This window comes from Carcharodon carcharias, chromosome 20 (assembly GCF_017639515.1).
Source record: "Carcharodon carcharias isolate sCarCar2 chromosome 20, sCarCar2.pri, whole genome shotgun sequence".
In the NCBI taxonomy this organism is placed as follows: Eukaryota; Metazoa; Chordata; class Chondrichthyes; order Lamniformes; family Lamnidae; genus Carcharodon; species Carcharodon carcharias.
In genome coordinates, this window is record NC_054486.1 from 72,204,075 (window position 1) to 72,226,294 (window position 22,220).

Consider the following 22,220-nt stretch of genomic DNA (forward strand, 5'->3'; position numbering starts at 1 on the left):
TTTACTCCAAAATATTATCTGGCCTGCTGAATATATTAAACATAACCATACTCCGGTGTGCACATACACAGCAACTTAAAAGAAGTTGTTTATGACTTGTAAGGAATATGTTTAAAAAATCAAAGGTTTTGCAGACTTTCTGACTCTGTTCTAGTAGTTTACAGTTCTTTGTCACCTGGCTGATTTGTAAGAAATTTTTGCGCAACGTGTGCTGGATTTCCTGGTTCTCAATATTTCTCTGAACACTTGTTTTCAGGTAGGTTGGGGATGGGGGAGTTAGTGGTGGGGGAGGGGTTAGTGGTGGCTGGATGTGCAATTGTACCCTGTAATTCATTATGGCCTGAGTGATGTACTACTGCCTGTCAATGCCATTGTTAACCAATCTCCATGCAACTTTTATCCCATCATTATGTGGAGGCAGCTGGTTTCTGTGGAACCTGTGTCCCACTACTGAATAAGTGCACTCTTTCCCTACTGAACCTACCCTTAGTACTCACCTATGCTAGATTCCCATGATAGCATTGCTGAGAATGGAATTTAGATGAGCAGCCCACAAGTGTGAACTGATGATTGTGGCACATTGCGTTGTGTAGACAACTTGTCAACTGACCTGCAACTCAAGGTTGACTTCTATTCAGGGTCATGAGTTTCTGCCACAAACCTTCATGTGATTGAGCAAGTTGATTTTCAACTTGCAAATCTTTGGGCACATGGGACATAATGTAGTGGTATCCAGAGTGCAGGATTTGCTTCCTTCTCTTCTCTGTGGTCACTCAACCTCATTATATGCAGCTTGATGGACAAGTTATCGCCACTGAGCAATAGCAACCTCCTGCTAGTTATTAAAGGCAATGCTGCCAGGCTTCAAGAAAGCTTCAGTGTGGCCAACAACAGTAGCACTGCAATACTTATTGCTCACAAATGCCTTCTAAGTTAACTTCATTAAAGTCATTTTATTGCCAATTTAAAAATACATTTTGGGGGTATTTTCTGCAGTTTATTTTTGACAAAAATTGGACCTTTTTTTAAAAAAAGGGGAAATGAAAGTTTTTTTAAATTTATTTGGAACAATGCTCAAAGTTAAGATCACAAGTATACAACTTTAAAAATGCCACTTCACCTGCATTCACACATCTCTAAAGAAGTGCAATTTTAATTCTGCTGACTTTTGGCTCTTTGCCAAAATTTCCAGACCCAAAAATATTCTATATACAGCTGATAATTTTCCTATGATTTTAATATTCTTCAATTTTGGGCAATCTGACAGAATTCAATTAACATAGTTGTCTAAATGATCTATATTCCTTCATCCTTCCAGAGTGAAACTTCTTTGGGTTGATGATTCATTGGACTCATCTAAACCCTGTTGTAAAAGTGAGAATTGAAGTCTGTGGCAGAGTTGAACTTGAGTGGGTTTGAACTTCAGTCTATTTTTGTTTTGCACAAAACTCACCAATTGAATCCCAGAAACTTGACCCCTGAAGGCTTTAACTTGTGAACCCTGATCTTCCATTCTAGTAGTGGCTGCATAGACATCAGAAACTACTCACTAGTGCAAATGCTTTAGGACTGTTTTCTCTTGAACGAATTTGGCATTATAAAACAGACCCCCAAGATGCATTGGTATTGCTCTAGTTGTGTCATCATACACATTGCTTGATGTGGGTGCTAAAAGCTAGAACTTCTGGACTGCAAATAAAAATATGTTTTAGAGAACTCTTGCATCAGCATCCATTCGAAAATAACTTATGCATCATATGCATCAATTGTCTGTATCTACACCCCTGTTCAAAAAAGGTATAAGGATAAACCTAGTCACGAAAGGACAGTCAATCGAATCCAGATGGTGGGAAAGCATTCAAGAACAATATCGCGGAACAAAGTTTACAGTTACTTGGACAAATGTAGATTAATTAAGGAAAGCCAGCACAGATTTGTTAAGAGCAAATTGTGGTTAACTAATTTGATTGAGATTTTTGATGAGGTAACAGGGTTGATGAGGGTAATCTGTTTGATGTGGATTTCTAAAATGTGCCACATCACAGGCTTGTCAGCAAAAATGAAGCCTGTGGAATAAAAGGGATAGGGGCACTATAGATACGAAGTTGGCTGAATGATAGGAAACTTTTAGAGTAGAGGTGAATGGTTGTTTTTCAGACTGGAGGAAGGTAAATAAGAAATGGTACTGGACCAGCCGTATAAATCCTGTGGTCTTCAAGAATAGGTCAGAAGCTGGGAATTCTGTGGCGAGTAACTCACCTCCTGACTCCCCAAAGTCTGTCCATTATCCACAATACATGAGTCAGAAGTGTGATGGAATATTCTCCACTTGCCTGGATGAGTGCAGCTCCCACAACACTCAAGCTCAACATCATCTAGGACAAAGTAGCCCACTTGATTGACACCACATCCAACATCCTAAACATTCACTTCCTCCACCATCAATGCACAGTGACAGCAGTGTGTTCCATCTACAAGATGCACTGCAGTAACTCCCTCGCCTTCAACAGTACCTTCCAAACCCACAACATCTACCACCTCAAAGGACAAGGGCAGCTGATGCATGGGAACACCACCATCTGCAAGTTCCTCTCCAAGCAATACACCAACCTGACCTGGAACTATATTGGCGTTCCTTCACTGTCAGTAGGTTAAAATCCTGGAACTCCCTCAATAGCACTGTGGGTGTATCTACACACCACATGGACTGCAACAGTTCAAGAAGGTGGCTCACTACTACCTTCTCAAGGGCAATTTGGGTTGGGTAGCAAAATGATGTCCACATCCTGTGAATTAATAAATAAAAAAAATGTAGTGAGGTTCCCCAGGGGTCAGTATTGGAACCATAGCTTTTCTTGATTAAATGGGAATGACCTGGTCTTAATTGTATCCTGAATAATCATAAAAGTTTCAGATAACAAAACTTGTGAACTGTGAAGAGGGTAGTGATAGACTTCAAGAGGTCATTGACAGGTTGGTGGAATGGGCTGACCTGACTAATGACATTGAATGCAAAGAAGTGTGAAATGATATACTTTGGGAGGAAGAACGAGGAAAGACAATATAAAAGAAAGGATACAATTCTAAAGGGGGTGCAGGAGCAGAGGGATCTGTGGGTGTGTGCACCCAAATCTAAGCAGGGCAGGTTGAGAAAGCTATTAATAAGCCATACAGGATGCAGGGATTTATAAATAGAGGCATAGAGTACAGAAGCAAAGAAGTTATGGTGAACTTTGAGAAAGTATAGTTTGCTTCAACGGAAGTGTCGAGTCCAATTCCGAGCACCATACTTTAAGAAAAATGTGAAGGCATTAGAGAAAAATTTGCGAGAATGGTTCTGTGAGTGAGAGACTTCAGTTACATGGCTAAATTGGCAAAGTGGGAGATAGAGAGGCCTAGTTCTTTAAACCTAACTTCCTCATCTCTCTCCCTGTAACAAAGAAGTGAAAGGAATCAGCTCAGCACTCAGAAGTGCTTATTGCTTTTGATTTTGCATCATGATTTTTAAAAAATTCATTCATGGGATGTGGGCTTCACTGGCTCGGCCAGCATTTATTGCCCATCCCTAGTTGCCCTTGAGAAGGTGGTGGTGAGCTGCCTTTTTGAACCGCTGCAGTCCATGTGGTGTAGGTAGACCCACAGTGCCGTTAGGAAAGGAGTTTCAGGATTTTGCCCAAGAGACAGTGAAGGAACAGCGATATATTTTCAAGTCAGGATGTCAGTGACTTGGAGGGGAAGTTCTAGCTGGTGGTGTTCCCATCTATCTACTGCCCTTGAGCTTCTAGATGGTAGTGGTCATGGGTTTGGAAGGTGCTGTCAAAGGAGCCTTGGTGAATTCCTGCAGTGCATCTTGTAGATGGTACACACTGCTGCCACTGTACGTCAGTGCTGGAGGGAGTGAATGTTTGTGGATGTTGAGCCAATCAGGTGGGTTGCTTTGTCCTGGACAGTGTCAAGCTTCTTGAGTGTTGTGGGAGCTGCACTCACCCAGGCAAGTGGGGAATATTCCATCAATCTCCTGACTTGTGCCTTGCAAGTGGTGAATAGGCTTTGGGGAGTCAGGAGGTGGGTTACTTGTCACACGATTCCTAGCCTCTAACCTGCACAGTAATTATAAGGCTAGTCCAGTTCAGGTTCTGGTCAAGGATAACCCCCAGAATGTTGATGGTAATGCCATTGAACATCAAGGGGTGATGGTTGGATTCTCTCTTGTTGGAGATGACCATTACCTGACACTTCTGTGGCACGAATGTTACTTGCCACTTGCCAGCCAAAGCCTGGATATTGTCCAGGTCTTGCTGCATTTGGACATGGACTGCTTCAGTATCTGAGTCGCGAATCATCAGCGAACATCCCCACTTCTGACCTTATGATGAAAGGAAGGTCATTGATGAAGCAGCTGAAGATGGTTGAGAAAACAAACAAGAAAATAAAAAAGGGGATGGGGGAACTGGATGAGAGAGAACCGTGTGCAACAATAAAAGGATCAACTGATGCCTTCAGTACAGGAAAGTCTCTCAGTGACAGAAAAAACCTGATTAACATCCAAATTTTGGGATGGCTGGAACCTATCTAATTCACTCCAATTATAAAGTATATTTGCCACTTGCAATTTCACCATTTGCAAAAATTCACAGGAATGTAACCCTCCATGAACAGCAGGACTTTACTGTACTGCTGCCCCTGTGTACTGGTGGTGGATGGGGTGCTTATCAAGTGGGCTGCTTTGTGCTGAATATTGTTGAACTTGAGTGTTGTTTGTTGTTGGAGCCACACTCATCTAGACTTGTGGTTTTCACATGGTGGACAGGCTTTGGGGATTCAGGTGAACTACTTGCCACAGAATTCCCGGTCTCTGACCTGCCCTTGTAGCCACAGTATTTATATAGTTAGTTCAGCTGAGTTTCTCACCAATGGTAACCTCCAGGATATTGGTGGGGGATTCAGCAATCGTAAATCCATTGAACATAAGTGAAGATGATCATTCCCTGGCATGTGTGGCAGAAATGTTATTCGTCACTTAACAGCCTATGCCTAAATGTTGTCCAAATCTATGAGCATGGACTGTTTTATTATCTGAGTAGTCACGAATGGTATTGAACAGTCTGCAATCCTTTGTAAACCTTCCCACTTCTGAACTTGTGATGGAGGGAGGGTCATTGATGAAGCAACTGGAGGTCTAGGGCCTAGGACAATACCCTGAGGAACTCCTACAGCCATATCCTGGGCCTGGGATGATGGGCCTCCACCACACCTATCTTCCTCTGTGCTAGGCATTACACTTAAACTGGTTTTCCGTGTTTCCCATGGACTTCTTGATGCCATACTTGGTCAAATGCTGTTTTGATCTCAAGGACAGTCACTATCACCTCACCGTTCCAGTGTCTTTGACAAAGGGTGTGTACCCCTCATCGGGATTCCAAGATTGGGAAATGTATCAACCATTAAGGAAGGTTGCAGGGTTCTTTGTCCTGGCAGATGAGAAGATGCTAGTTGACCAGACTGAATTATGAAATGCAGATGGTCTTTGTTTAGCTCTCTTTGAAGTTGGTCTGTGCAGCCCAGAGGGGGGTCATTAGTGTCTCATCAGGAATGATGAGGTGCAAGTTTCTCTGATACTGCCAGGTAGCTCCTTTTGTTCAGGGGTCACAGACAGCCATTTTAAAAGGTCTTTGTCCAGTTTTTAAAATTTTAGAAATAGCCATGAGGATATCTATATATATTTTACAAAAATATACAGTGAGATCTTAGTACCCTCATGCACTTATCAAATTAAATTACACCTGTCTTTTCATTCTGCTAACCTGCATCTTCCTGAAGTCCTTAACAGTCCTGAGTGTTTTACGTCAATGATTTAAAAAAAAAAACAGATATGCTTCCAAGCCGTTCTTTCTAGTTTGATATTTTCTTTGATCTTGGCCTTGAAATGAAAATACAAATCCTTGAAAACCTGAGAAATCTGTGGTGTTAGGCATTTAAAAACTTTGATTAGCTATCACTCGCATGGGAAATTCTTAATATAAACTCCATTCATAAGTTGCTATTATGCCTTTATTAAACTGGTCTGTTAGTACTATATCTTATTCCTATTTTTGGGACACTGATGCACAAACTAATACACAAACCTTTTGGAAGGATGCATATACATCACTATTCCTTTTATGTATTAGATTGCTAACAGCTCTCAGATCTGTATAAAAAGGTAGACAATGCACAGAGGATTGCTTAAAAGCAATTTGTTGTTCCAAGTGATTAAGATAAAGTCAAGTAAAATTTTGTGAATTAAGTCTTCAGCAAAAGGAAATAATTTTTAATTTGACCTACAAAAGTTAATAAATTAGACCTTTGTTCCAAAAAAGGGACAGTGCAGAAACTGCAGCCATTGTCATAATTTTTTTTAAATTGAGAAATGGATGGAAGGGAAAATGCAAAAAGAGATAACAGGAATGACAAAATATTGTTTAAATGGATGGTATACAAAAATCTGAAGGCTAAATACAGATAAAAATAGAACACATGGAAAATTACAGATGCACCCATTAGAATGACCAGGTTGTAATACATAGCACAATTGAAAGTTTAAATAAAATGACTTACCATCTTCTGACATTTTTTCAGCAAATTTATACACACAGTATATATAAAGGATTTTTAAAAATTGCTTTTATTTCTTACTAGTTATTTCACAACAAATGTAAATTTCATACGTTTTGAACATAAATATTGTAAAATAGGTCAAATATATCCAACATACCAATGCACAAGTCTTCAGTCCTATGAAAAATCATGACAATAATACAGTATATTCATACTTGCTTACTGGTAGCATTTTGAACTTTTACAGGTGAGTTAAAACATTACATGCAATGTCATGGCTACACAGGCTATTCCTAGTGAAAGTGCAATACACAACTAAACGTCTGTTAACTGGATCCAAACTCATCAGCTAAACTTATTAAACAATCTCTCTTCTGACACTAAAAAATTCACTACCTGCAGAAATCATTGTCCTCAAATGGTCTTGTATTAAGATCACAGCAGTCATGTAAATCCAATTTTAGTATATTAACTTGAGGTGGCACTGATTTAATTTCTGGATTAGAGGCTTTGTTAAATAAATGTGTAAATCTGCAGTTTTTTAACACGCATATGCAACTACAACTGATTTTAATTTTAGTAGCCTTAACCAACATCTCTTACATTTTTCTGCTATATTGCACAGAATCTAGTAACTAATGTAGTCAGAATTCAACTTGTGACATCTTTAACAGTTGCTGCAGTCTGTTATATTAAAAATTCACAAGTGTTTGTAGAACCACATGTAAACCTTTTAATGGCATTGAGAATCTACATACCTATTGACTACTGTGGCTTTTCTATTTTTCAAAACTGTCATGATTTAAATCTTCAATTGCAATCCTACTTTTTATCATTTTTAATATGTGCAAATACATTTTCTGTTAATATACAAATATAAAAGTAAAAACAGATGAAACACGCTATAACTTTGTAAGCAGACAAGTAGTACTCCAGGTACTGCCTAAACAGAACATCAAATGATTACACACGAGACAGGCTAAATATGTCCATAAGTGCAAGATAATGAGGCAATGATGGATGAAGTTATCTAAAAAGACCCTCAATTTGCAAACTTAAAAATGTTTGTGTAATCATTTCCTGCAGTTTCACTGACCACCACCAAATTTACATGCCTGTACATACATCAGTAATTTCAAATATGTATCATGTTTTGTTCTTTTAACAGCATGCCATTTAGCTAAGAACTATATAAGGTCCAGTTTTATTCAATTCTGCGCTATTTTTTTTTGTCCAAGTAGCATTCAAACATAACTGTTCTGCAATTCTCAATCTGAATCTTATTCACTAACCAGAATACTAAGTTTGGTATGCTTTGTCATTCAATTGTGGTTCTGTAACGTTCTTATGTCGGACAGCCGATTGAGGTATTATAAAAAGCAATCTTGTAATAAAAGTGACCTCCACACACATTAGCAGCATTATTTCTATCTGATTCTAGGGATTACATAGTGCAAGTTCATAGTATAGTCAACCATGTATTATCAGAGAATATTGAGGTTGTACAAGTACTTCAAATAATCCTCTTCTGGATAATAATAGTTTATTAATGATCTGTTAACCTCACAAATACAAAATCTGGTATACTGGGCTACTCAATTATGTAATGACAAATATTTGGACATCTGGCATGTGTAAGCCACATGAGATGCCAAAAGGTAAAGTGGCCTTCATTGAATATAGCTGATAAAAGTGGTTTACATGAGACTCTATTTTAAAATAACAAGCAAGAATAATCTCAGCTGTACAAGTTAACTAAAAGATCTTACAAAAGTAGTTTCTACCCACATAGCTAACACCAGCTCAGCTGTCGCATTCTTTATTTTGCTCTTTAAAACAAATTTTCCATGATGCTATTGGCATTGAATCATATTGTATCAATGAAACATATAGAATTCACAATATAGAAAGAGACATTTTGTGGTCTGATACAATATCATAATCTTACTGTAAGTCATTTGTACAGGATAATATTCCAAGACCTCAATTTTGAAAAGAAGTGATAAGACATTGTAGCAATGAGGATCTTTTGTTTCTTCCACATGGAGGGTCTAGTTTATGCCAATTTTTGATCCACAGTGCGTCAGGTCATCATGGCTGACACTCAGACTTCTGGATTCTGTCAGACAATTATTTCGTTGCTGCGGTTCACATAAAAAAAGAAAAAATCACAAATAACTTTTTGTATAACATTAAAGCCATAATATTCACGGGTTTATTGCACAGTCTTATTTTGTTAACTAAAGATTAAATTCAATATTTTCAAATGCTTAAAGCTGATGGCATGAAAGGACATTTGCAGTGTTTTGTATAACAACATGAAGCAAATCTTAGAAACATTTGTAAGGATTTTCCTACAATATGCTTTTTGTATTTCTTGCTTGTTTTAACAATTACAAATTAAATGGCATCTCTTAGAACTCCAGTCACAACTGCACACAATTATTTCCCCTATTTTCAATCTTGGATAAAAAGATAGTAAAGTAGAATATACCAGAAATTGCAACAAATGTGATAAAATTAGAAAACAAAGATAGAGAGCAAACACAAATGTTTAAGAATAAATCTGTAAATCTGTAAAATTAAAAAACAATATTGTGCAATTAAGCATTTAATCATGGAGGATACCAGTAATTATACAGAATTTTATCCAAGCACAGTGTAACCTAACAATACTAATTGCTTAGTAACCTGTGGAATATCTACTCACACAGCAAATCAAATGCCACAAAAATTATTAACATTAATTAACAATTTCTTGAATATTTACCTTTTAAAAAGCAAATGCTAATTGCATCTGGAATAGGGAAAGTGGGGGAGAAATGGAGCAAAGATCTCGCTTGAAGAAGCTAACTATCCCAATCATAATATATTGTCCCAGTTCTGTAGAGTTAATTTCAATCCCGTTTTGTTGTCCCAACTTTGGAGTTGAGCTGCAGAACCTTAATTTACCTCCAAAGCGAAAACTATTGGTCCTAAGACAACTTTTTGAAATTACAGGAATAAGAGAATAAAGCAACATAAGTTTGATTTGTTGTTTCATATTTCTCAGATAGCCATTAACACACAGTAAGGTATGAATCTATCAGAAAGGTTTAAACCATGCATTAGTAAAATACTAATTGTTAATATTGAGAAAAAACACAAATCAAGCTCATAGCAGACCAAAATGTCCATCATTTGTATTTGTGGGAACTTAATGGTGCATTAAATTTTCTTTAACACATTAAAAATGTAAGATATAAATATTAAGTTACTTAAATATTCATATTTTACTTGCTTGGTAAATGTCCATTATTTGTGTGTTCAGGTGAAGAGATATGATCAAAACCATGTGGCATCTAAATTCTCAACTGTTATATTAATTCAGTTTCCTTTTACAACTGCATTCAATAGCCTTTCCAAATTATTGCCATTAATGAGATCAGCAATATCTAATGCTGGTGTATTTACTAAAAAAAACAAATTGGACAAGAGAAAATACTACAAAAGAATTGTTTCTAACTTATTGATTTTAAAAGACTTAATTCTTGAAATATTACTCTATTCCTTGCTATAATTACATTGTGGAGCTTTTCTTCTCTAATAATTCCTACCCTTTTACTGTAAAACTAGAAGACAACTGTATATTGTTTATGCTTGAGGAATCTGAACACCAAATCTGAATCAGAAATTTTAGAGTGCTGAAACATATTGTATATTCAGTTATTCTGTGCATCAGATTTGACAATTTTACAGTAGTGTAGCTATTACATTACCAGACTAATAGTCCAGAGGCCTGGACAAATAATCCAAAAGAAGTTCAAATTCCACCACTGTAATTTGAGAATTTGGATTGAGTTGATAAGTATGGAGATAAAAAAGCCGCTATCAACATAAAACCAATTGGTTCATCATACCTTTTAGGGAAGAAAATTTATCATTCATATCCTGGTCTATACATGACTCCAGTGACATACCAATGTAGCTGACTTTTCGTGGCTTAGAAAGCCAGTCAGTTGCGTAAGAGAATTTTTATGAAGGCCCACAGGTCAACTTCTCAGGTCAACTAGAGATGGGCAATAAAAGCTAGTCTTACCGCCATGCCAATATTCAAAGAAGCAAAAAAGTCTCAGATTTGATATCCTGAATTAGGTACCATTCTTTCAGAACAATTTGGATTAGGATTGAATGATCTTTCTTATGACTAGATCTTTTCACCTTAGCCTGAAAAAAATACATTTAAAATAAGCATTCTATTACATTTTCTGCAATGAAAAACTCATCACAATTTCCCTAATAGCCAAAGCAAAGCATTTTAACATATGAAAGTTAGCAAGATTATGTAGATAAATGTAAGGTTTAAACAAAGCCCTAGGTCTAAATACAGCAACTTATCAGAGTCTAGCTACTTTATCTCATCCACTATTTTCTGCTACAACTTTGTTATTTTGCTGAAACTTTTCAATGTAAGCTCAGGCATTTTAGAAATAACTTGTACAATGTGGCATGTGAATTGTTAGTTAGTAAAACATGGTACAGCCGATCTCAACTGTGGCAATAATTGGGCACAACCGTCTTCAGTGTCCCTGGGCTATGAAGTAAATAAAACAAGTCTCATTCTGATTGCAATCCACAGAATTAAATAATTTTATAGTTCTTCCCACTTATGTCAGCTCTCTAAAAGAGCAATCCACTTAGTCCCACTCTTGTCTCCATCCTATACATGTAACTCCTTCCACAGCACCTTCCAAACCCGCTACCTCTACCACGTTGAAGGACAAGGGTAGCAGATGCATGGGAACACTACAACCTACAAGTTCCCCTCCAAGCCACACATCTTCCTGACTTGAAACTATATCATCATTCCTTCAGTGTCACTGGGTGAAAACCTTGGAACTCCCTTGCTAACTATAGGTATACCTACACCACATGGACTGCAGTGGTTCGAGGTGGCTCACCGCTGTCTTCTCAAGAGTAATTAGGGATGGGCAATAAACACTGGCCTAGCCAACGACACCCACATCCCGTGAACAAAAATTTCCAAAATGTAAACTTTATTTCTCAAATATTTATTTACTTCCTTTATAAAAGCAATTAAGAATTCTGCTTTTATTAGTGTTTTTGGTAAAGTATTCCACATTCTAATAACCTGCTCCCTTGTTTTTATTATTCATACATAGGATGTGGGATCGTGGGCCTTGCTGGCATTGAAGGTGATGCTGAGTAACCTGCTTGAACTACTGCTACGTACGTTGATACATCCACTGTGTTGCTAGGTAAGAGTTCCAGGATTTTGATCCAGCAACAATACATTTCCAAGTCAGGATGGTGAGAGACTTGGCAGGATGCTTGATGTTGTTCTCACATCACTGCTGCCCTTGCAACCTCTACTGCCTAGAAGGACGAGTGTGAGAGGTGCTGTCAACGAAGCCTGAATTGCTGCAGAGCATTTTATTGTCAGTGTATACCAGAGTCAGGATACGCCAGTGGTGGAGGGAGTGAATGTTTAAAGGTGGTGAACTGGGCACCAATATTTGTCCTGGATGGTGTTGAGCTTCTCAAGTGCTACTTGAACTGCACTCGCTCAGGCTAGTGGAGTGTATCCCATCACACTACTGGACTTGATGGTGGAAAGGCTTTAAAGATTCAGGAGGTGAGCTACTCTCTGCAGAATACCCAGCCTTTTACTTGCTCCTGTAGTCATTGTATTTATGTGACTGATGTAGTTAAGGTTTTCGATTTCGGTGATGGTCTTAAATCCATGTTCATAATTATCAGCTATAGTGGCAGCCTTGTCTCAGCGGTAGCACTCCTATCTGAGTCAGAAGGCTGTGGTTTGAAGTCCCATTCCAATGACTTGAACACAATCTCGGCTAACAGTTCAGTGCTGTACCATGGAAGTGCTGTATTCAGAGATTCCATCTTTTGCACAAGTTGTTAAACTCACCAACCAGTAGAAACAGTTTCCCCTATTTACATTTACCTCTTTGAATACCTCTATGAACTTAATTTGTTCTTAATAAAAAAAGTCCCCAGTTTATCACATCATTGCTTGATGGATTTATTATGCCTATCTTCTTTCCATGGCCTCAGCATCCTTTTCAAAGAAAGTTGTCCAGAACTGGACAATGCTCTAACTATAGCCTAATCAATGATTTGTATAAGGTTTATGGTCTTATAGGTAGGTTCTTGATTGGTAAGGGGATCAAAGGTTATGGGGAGAAGGCGGGAGAATTGGGCTGAGAAACTTATCATGATTGAATGGCGGAGCAGACTCGATGGGCCGAATGGCCTCGTTTCTGCTCCTATGTCTTATGGTTTGAATTATCACTTTTGTACTCTATTCCAATTTATAAAATCTTGTATCCCATGTTTTAAAAAAAAGCAGCTTCATCCAATTATTCTTGTATCTGAAACTATCTGAAAACAGATTATGCAAAGTATACGGATACTAGATGGGAACAGGAATGTGTTTGGCTTTTATACCTGAATAAAATGCTAATACTCATAAACACTGACAGATGAAAGAGGGGATGTAAAAAATTAAAAATGCGCCTGCTGTTATTTTTAATGCAGAGGATTTTGTATGATGTTTATGTCCTGTTCTCAAGAGCCTCTTTATGAACTTCAACTCCCATGTGCAGTTGGGACTCCAATTTACATTTAACACTGGCTGACTGGATTTTCCAAGCTCAGGAAACTCAGCAACAAAGTAGAGACAAGATGAACTGGCTGCAGAAGCCAATGGTTTTTCAATACACCTGAGAGCCAGGAGGAACAGGAGTGCTGCCACCCCCATCCCTGCCCACCACCTTCAGATCGTGGCTGTCTGTATATCTTGTCTAATACCCCTTCAGTACATGAGCCCTCCCTCCCGAGCCTGAGATTTCCGGATTCCTGTTCCTCTCCCGCCCCATCCCCATTGTTCAAAATACCCTCCCTTATTCTCTCCCCATAAATATTGGGGACCCAATATCTAAGCTTACACATCATGAATGGCTATCTGGTTGAGGTGAAATAGCTCAGAAAACCTTGAGAAAAGAATTGGGGGATGGGAATAACTAAAAATTGAGCGAAAGATATGGGACAACAGCCAACAAATATACTTGTTGGTATGCAGTTATATTCTTGGTACATAGTTATCGTTTCCAGGTTTCGGCACCTTTCTTTAGAAAGGATGTTAAGGCCATGGAAAAGTTCTTCCAAGGTAACAGGATAAGGGACTTTAGTGTTGAGGAAAGACTACAGAAATTGAGGCTCATTATTGTGCCACCGGCTTGGTGTCACATGCAAACTTGGATATACAACTCTCTATTCCTTTATCCAAGTATTTATATGGTGAAAAGCTGAGACACAGTACAGATCTCAGGGGAATATCATTCATCACATATACAAAAGCAAAATACTGCAGATGCTGGAAATCTGAAATAAAAACAGAAAATGCTGGAAATAAGGCAGCATATATGTAACAGAGTTAGTGTTTCAGGTCAATGACTTTTCATCACAACTGAAGAAAGATAGAAATGTAATAGCTTTTGCGTCAGTTGATGGGGGGAGGGACAGGAAGAACAAATAGGAAAGTCATGAGGTCTACAGCACAGAAAAAGGCCCTCTGGCCCAACAAGTCTGCACTGGTCAAACAAATACCTAACTATTCTAATCCCATCTTCCAGCACTAGGTCCATAGCCTTGTATGCCATTGCATCGCAATTGCACATCCAAATACTTCTTAAATGTTATGAGGGTTTCTGCCTCCACCACCCTTTCAGGCAGTGAGTTCCAGATTCCCACCACTCTCTGAGTGAAAAAATTCTTCTTCACATCCCCTCTAAACTTCCTACCCCTTACCTTAAATCTATGCCCCCTGGTTATTGATCCCTTCACCAAGGGGAAAAATTCCTTCCTGTCTACCCTATCTATGCCTCTCATAATTTTATATACCTCAATCACGTCACCACCCACACCCAAAATCTCCTCTGCTCCAGGGAAAATAACCCCAGTCTATCCAATCGCTCCTCACAACTAAAAAACTAAAACTCTTCAGCCCAGGCAACATCCTGGTAAATCTCCTCTGCACTCTCCCTAGTGCAATCACATCCTTCCTATAATGCAGATTCCAGAACTACACACAATACTCTAGCTGTGGCCTAACCAGCATTTTATACAGTTCCAGCATAACCTCCCTGTTCTTATGTTCTATGCCAAGACTAATACAGGCAAGTATCCCATACGCCTTCTTATCCACATTATCCACCTATCCTGCTATCTTAAGGGACCGGTTGACATGCATACCAAGGTGCCTCTAATCCTTGATACTTCCCAGGGCCTTACCTTTCATCGTGTATTCCCATGCCCTGTTTGTCCTGCCCAAGTACATCACCTCACACTTATCCGGATTAAATTCCATTTACCACTGATCAGCCCATCTGGCCAGCCCATCTATATCCTCTTGTAATCTAAGGTTATCCTCCTCACTATTTGCCGCTCCACCAATTTCCATGTCATCCGTTAACTTACTGATCAACCCTCCAACATTCAAGTCTAAATTGTTTATATACACTACAAACAGCAAGGGACCCAAAACCGATCTGTGGAACCCCTCTGGACACAAGCATCTAGTCACAAAAACACCCCTCGACCATGACCCTCTGCTTCTGGCCACTCAGCCAATTCTGGATCCAATTTGCCTTGGATCCCATGGGCTCTTAGCTTTGTCATCAGTGTCCCATGTGGGACCTTATCAAAAGCCTTGCTGCAGTCCAAGTAGACTACACATCTGGTCACCTCTTCGAAAAAGTCAATCAAATTGGTCAGACATGACCTCCCCTTAACAAAACCATGCTGACTGTTCTTGATTAATCCCTGCCTCTCCAAGTGTAGATTAATTCTGTCCCTCAGGATTGCTTCCAATAGTTTCCCCACCAGTCTTTGATGGAGTGAAGGGCAGAAGAGATTAAATGACAAAAGGAAATGGCAGATTAAATGACAAATGTACAAAAGCCAAACAGTGTGGCAATGGGTATAATAAAGCAACAAAAGATGTATCCAGGTGAGATGTGAGTGGCCGCATAGCAGCCACATAAACACAATATGAAGGTATAAAAAAAGAAATGAGACAAGATCGAACTAGCAAAAAAAGATAGAAGGACAGATTATGACCTAAAATTTATTGAATTCAATGTAAGTCCAAAAGGCTGTAGAGTGCCAAAATGAAAGATGAAGTGCTGTTCCTTGAGCTTGCATTGACCTAGCTGGAACACTGTAGCAGACCAAGGACAGAAAGGTCAGAATTCCTTCATGAATTTTGCATACTCCTTGTTGTACCTCTAATATGTTTTTTTGCTATTCTTTATGGCTCTCTCAGTCTAATGGATATCAATTTTTTGTTGCATTTGTACAAGTCTTTTCTTGTAGCTTGATACTCATTTGTTGACCATGGCTGCTTGAAGTGGAACTTCTATTTTTTTTTAAGGGGTATGCCCCACTAATTTTGTTTTATACCAAATACATCTTTGGTATACTTCTTACTGTTTGTAGGTTTACCCATTAACAGTTCAGACCAGTTTACTGTCAATTTATTTTGCATTTCTTCAAAGTTTTCCTTCAAATTAAAACCTTGGTTTGTGACTTTCCCTTCTCCCTCTCAAGCCCAATATCAAATTCAACTATATTATGGTCACTATTTGCACCATGTTCCCTCATTAGAATGCTAACTAATTCTGATTTGCTATTCATCACTAAGTCTAGTATGGCCTGTTTCCTCCTTGATTCTAAAATGTATTTGAATAGAAAAATGTCCTGAATACAGTTTAGAAATTAATTGCTTTTGACCCTAAACATGAATTACCTTATTATTTCCATAGAAAAAGTCATCACCGCAAACAACCTTCAAAAGCTAACTTCCAGCTGGGCTATCCCGAAACAGTTTTCTCCCACAAAAGACAAACACCAGCACTTTACTCAGCAAGAAACCAACTTCAATAACTCAATACATGATCTTATTTCTGTTTTGCACCAAACATACTACTAGAGGTTTAAAGGCAGAAATTTGAATGTCACTGTAGAGCTGATAGTATAAAATATTGTACTCTGATTTAGATAGATATTTAATAGGAACAGTAGTTGGCCATTCAGCCTGTTCTGCTATTCAATTAGTCCATGGGTAAACTGCATCTTAACTCCATCTACCCACTTTGGCTCTTTAACCCTTAATATACCCTTGCCTAACAAAAATCTGTCAATCTGAATTTTGACATTTTTGATTGACCAAGCCTCAACTTGTTTGGGAGATTTCTAAATTTCCACTAGCCTTCGTGTGAACAAGTGTTTGCTGACATCACCCCTCAATAACCTAGCTCGGATTTTAATGGGCTGGATTTGTGGAAGTATTGACGGAGATTAGGTTAGCGTTTGCCACCAATACTCCTCTGACAGCAACTTCTGAAGTTTGCATATGCATAGTTAAACGTAGAAACCCAGCAGTTGCTATTGTCAATAAATCTACACTTCTCAATAAGGTGAACTGTTGAAACCACCCCTCCCCCATCCCTGATGATAATCACTATAAATCACTGAACTGATGAAAACTTCGCCTTTTACACAATTAGTCTTGCTATAAATATCCTCGAAAGTTACACCTTATTGAATGAGTTGGAACTTGGCTTTTAATAGCACAAAGTACAAATGCTATCTCCCTGTGGTTCATAATTACAGTTGAAAACCCTCTCTGCCCCTGGAAAACTAATTTTATATTTGTAGAGTATAAAGGTTTTCCATTATGCTGAAAAGGTTTTTAAAAAATATTTTTTACTATTTACTATTTTTTAAATAGTTTTTAAAAGTTTTGATATTTAAGCTTCCATCTCAATCCCATGTGTATGTCCCAATCATTGTTATGACCCCCAGCTGAGGTTACCCCTGGACAAGCTTGATCCCAGAGTGGAAGCCAGATTGATAGATCCTAACTTTTATTTGTTTGTTTAAATACGTGGAGAGTAGCTACTAAACAGAGGCACAGGGGTCAGCTGATGAACTTTTTAAACAAAAGAATAAAACATATTAAACAAGAAAAGATGAACTATATTACAATATTCCTTCGCCCACAACTATACCTTTGCAGATGTATACAGATTTGTAAGGACAATACAAAGTACAAATGCCATCTTCCCTGTGGTCAGACACACTTTGAAATCAAGTGATAGATGCCACCTCAACCAGATGCTATGGATTTCTCCTTAAACCCTCCCCCCCAACCCCGACACTTGTCACACTGCGAACCAACCAGTCTCACTGAATTCCATCCTTCACACGAGGGTTTCCAATCTTCACTCTCCAAGAACTTGCTTTGGAATCTTCTCCCAAATAAACGCTTTCTCACAGCCGCCTTCCACTAGGGTTCACCTCCAGGGTTTTGAACTCTCCTTCTGATGTTCCTCTTCCCTGGGTCATCAGATGCATTCAAGCTGTCTTCCACACACAGTCTTTCTGACTCAGCAGTCAACAGTGCACCACTGCTTCACATGCCCATAGCAAAGAGTTACATACCATCAGTTGTCTCTTTCGACCTTCTTGTTTCTTGCAAGCTGTTCTTGCTTTAAATCTTTATGCACAGTTTTTGTCTCTAAATCTGAAGCATGGAGCCTTTCTCTCTGCCCCTCATTCTTAGCTTCACTTAACAGGATCTTTTCTCAGGTTCCAGTCCTTCCTTTGACTAGGTGGTCATCTTTGGACCTTCCCTTCTTCCACCCCCCTGCATTTTTGGGGTTTTTCTTTAGCTTGGGACTGGCTATCTGCCCCCTTTGCTCCAGTCTCTCTTGGCAGCAACTTTCAGACTAACTGCACTCAAACAGCTTCCAAAACAACTGCTGTTTCTCTTCTTGTGTGTGTCTGTGGGAGGGACCTGCCTCTCTGGCCCCCAGTTGCTAAGCAACATTCCAATCCAAAAACCCATGTTTACCTTTACATTATAGGAGTCCTAAAACTCATTAGGAATGCAAGCACCTTTTGAAAGTGAAACTAAAACTCCATTAGACCTTTCTTAACACAGGTACAGATTACAAATGAAACTTAAACTTTAAAGCTAAAACTCATTCCTAACACCCACAAATACCAATATAACTTACTTAAACTGTCTTGACTTCCTAACAATCATTTATTTCACTCCCTGTAAAATTTAATTAAAAATAAAGGATAATCAGTACATTTTACTCACTGGTTTGTTGTCTGTGAGAATACTTCAGTGTGAGTGAATGCTTATCCTGTTTAATAGCATCACTGTTGCTGGGTACCTGGAGATTCCTCGACAGCACCAGACTGAAACTGATGCCAGGAAAAGGGAAATACTAGATTTCTGTGGGCAGCTTTCTTCAAAGTCAGCAGCAAGTGCCAATGTTTTGTCGCTGACTCCAAGATACAGGCCATAATTAGGTGCCCTTGTTCTAGTTTCTCAACCATAGTTTTTTTCTCTCTATTAATATCTTTAATTATTTTAATACATCAATTAGATGTTCCCTAAATCTATACGTAAGGGAATACAAGCTGCTCCCACAATTTCACCCTTATAGCCCTGGTGCAATTCTCGTAAATTGATGCTGCATTGTTTCCAAGTACAATTTTTTTCCCCTGAGGTGTGGTACCAAGAACTAAATACATATTCTAAATGTACAACTTACTATTTAGCTAAAACATCATTTCCACCCCCTTGAGATAAAGACCAACATTCCGTCAGCCATTTCATTTAACAATTTCTGTATAATCTTTCTGCTCTTCCACAGTTCCTTATCTCACCATTAGGTTCAAACACTTCTTCACATTGAATTCCATCTGCCAGTTTTGCTCACTGATATAAACTATCAATATCCCTTTGCAACTTTTACTGTGCCACCGAGCTTGGTGTCATCAGCAAGTCTGGATATATGGCTCTGTATTCCTTCATCCATAACATTTATAAATATTGTATAAAGCTGAGGCCTCGTACAGAATAGATACTGTAAATAGAGCAGTGTGTTCTGGCTAAAACTAACTGCTATTTGTTAATTGTATATCAATTGTGTTTAATTATATGCACCTGGTAGGCATTAACTGGGATTTCACTTAAGCAGGCACTCACTGAAACCGGGGTGGGGGGGGGGTAAGTGGAATTAAGTGTTTATGCTTGTAATGTTTCACTGTGCAAATGAATGTTAGATGGAGTAAAGATTGGCTCCAGTACTATCCTTCACCAACTGGCTTTCTGGAACACAACAGTGATAAGATCCATTTCTCGGAATCATTTATTCATTCTTAATAATGGAGCTAGTTACCACATTTTAAAGATAACATACTTAGGATAGTGTAGATTATGCACACAGACAGCACTAACAATACATCTTTGTTTTAGTATTACCTAACAAGAAACATGGGAATATGCAATAGTTTTATTGAGTAGATTTTGCATGCTTTTGAATCAATACTGGTGAGATGCACCCTTTGAAGCAGGAAGAAAAATTAGTAGATAGAAATTTTATAGAAGTTTATGCCCAGACTAGTACATGAATATATATATGTTAATACACAAAGGTTTAAAAAGACAATTATGTACCTCCATATTACTACATAACCCATAGAAAATAATTAGTAAGAAAAAGGCAAAATATTCTAGTTAGTAAAAAGCATTGCTTTTCAAATTATCCCACAGGTCATTTAGCAATTAGTAAAATGTAAATCCATATATAAAGCATTTATTGAGGTTACTTTATGAATTGTTAGTTTCAATCAATGATACATAGCACAGAATGCTGAAATCAAGATAGATGCGTTGAAAGCATTCAATCAAGTCCATGCTCTTCTCCAATATTGTGTTAGAGATGTGAGGGTTTGATATGATTTCTAATCAAACTGGAAATTTCTGAATTTGGTTACCATAGTAGGAATGAGTCAATAAAAAAACTACTGTGTATATTAAACTTTGTACTGACTGCAGCATTCCATATAATATGTAACAGGGTTAAGAAATAAAAACGGGGGTGGGGGGGAAATTTAGATAGGAGCAGCAGTGTCTTATCTGAAGCCAGCAGTAATTAAGTGTGACACACAAAGGCATTTTAAAACACAGAGTTAATTTGCAGAAAAAATCATTACAATGATTGTGAAGAAGATGGCAAGAAATAGATGTTTTCCAATGGTGTACGTATGACTGCAGCTAGTTGGGATCAATGAAAACCATTTTAGTAAATAACAGAAATGCAAAACATGTCTGTTGATGCAATTCTTCAGCTCAGACACTGCCACTGATATTGATTGGTTAAAAAATACATAGGGCTTACTTGAAAAGGATCTTCAGTAGCCTTGCCACTTGTGTTAAATACATTCAAAGAGTTGGCACGCTTCATGCTGCAACCATGTCAGTGACATGCAAGGGTAAACCAATCAGAATTACTGAAAACTAAAGCTCAGTGACAAAGCATAACAGGTTTTAAATCACAGTACTTATTCTATCCTCATCTAGCACATAAAACTTGTTTCCCAGATGAAGTCACAGATACCATTCCTTATGCTTCACACATGAAGAAATCGCTTGTAAATTATGTTAAAATAACTTGGGTTCGCATCACTTATTTTCATACTTACTTATGCATAATAAGATCAATTTGTGCTTGACTTTTCAAAGTGGAATAGATTTTCTGTCAGTGATATGTGACAAACATTAAGTTTCTTACTGAAAACAGATGTAATCTGAAATTAACCTACACAGTAATTTCTAAATTTTATCGTTAAAAGCATTGACTGTGCTTTCTGAATAAAAAGTTCTTGAAACTGTTCTATTTACAGTAATAATTGCCATTTTCACTACAGAGCATTATGCTGATTTTAATTTGGTAGGTTCATTTAATCATTGTTCTCTTTGTTTACCCCTCTCACAAAAGCTAAAAAAAGTGAGGAAAATGTAAGCCAAGGAGGATCAAAATGTTGAAAACCTTTATCCATGCTTGTTCTAACAAACTAATATCCAAAGTTCCAGCCAGTGCAATCCTGGTCATCCTGATGCATTTACAGCTTTACAGACTTCCTCAGCACCAGTCACAAGTGCATCATACTATTATTCAGAACTCCACAGTAAAACTATATGATACTTCTTTCTTTAGCATCATTTATCAAAATGTTTTATGCTGGGCCTTGTTCAGACCTTTACACATACCTTGCCAACACTTTCTTGTTTCAAAGTATTTCAAGTTTTCCCTGAGACAGCAACAGAGTCAGAGCCATAAACCATTAACATCCCATGATCTGTAAGATTGGAAAGGCGCTTCAAACAAAACAATTATTTTTTTTCCTTTGTTCATCTCAACGAAATAACTTGGATCTAGTTGACACACCTTGCAGTCGAACTGAACTTCAAAAAAAAACTCACCCAACTGAGGCAAGCCAGTTTGATTGGCAGGCTACTCTGGGCTTCAATCTTGTTTAAAATAAATAAATATACAAAAATTATTAACAATGCATTAAGGCTTTCAGTGAGAGCTGAATATGAACTCAGGTTGTTAAATATTTTTCTTTGCAGTTAAGGATTTTAATTCATAAACTAAATATGTTAAAAATCTATGTATATACATGTACTTTTTATATATGCTTTACAAATGAAACAATAACTCCGTTTCAAAAGG

General features: G+C 37.9%; 1 protein-coding gene across 8 annotated transcripts in view; it reads right to left on the minus strand.

The window, feature by feature from the left end:
• Window positions 1-6,646: 6,646 nt before the first annotated feature.
• The window catches only part of klc1a (kinesin light chain 1a), a 101,930-nt gene continuing 86,356 nt past the window's right edge, over window positions 6,647-22,220 (minus strand). For 3 of the 8 annotated variants that reach the window (XR_005946246.1, XR_005946242.1, XR_005946239.1), the window contains 4 exons: window positions 21,968-22,015; window positions 21,755-21,843; window positions 20,883-20,949; window positions 6,647-8,738 (listed from right to left, as the gene is read on the minus strand). Coding sequence is in view for 2 of the 8 variants with exons in the window: in XM_041214043.1 (XP_041069977.1) it covers window positions 8,720-8,738; window positions 21,968-22,015 (67 nt within the window). In the remaining 6 variants the exon portion in view is untranslated. Of the gene's footprint in view, window positions 8,739-10,496; window positions 10,646-20,882; window positions 20,950-21,754; window positions 21,844-21,967; window positions 22,016-22,220 lie in introns of all 8 variants that reach the window. The other 5 variants (XR_005946243.1, XM_041214046.1, XR_005946241.1 and 2 more) reach the window with 4 other exon arrangements.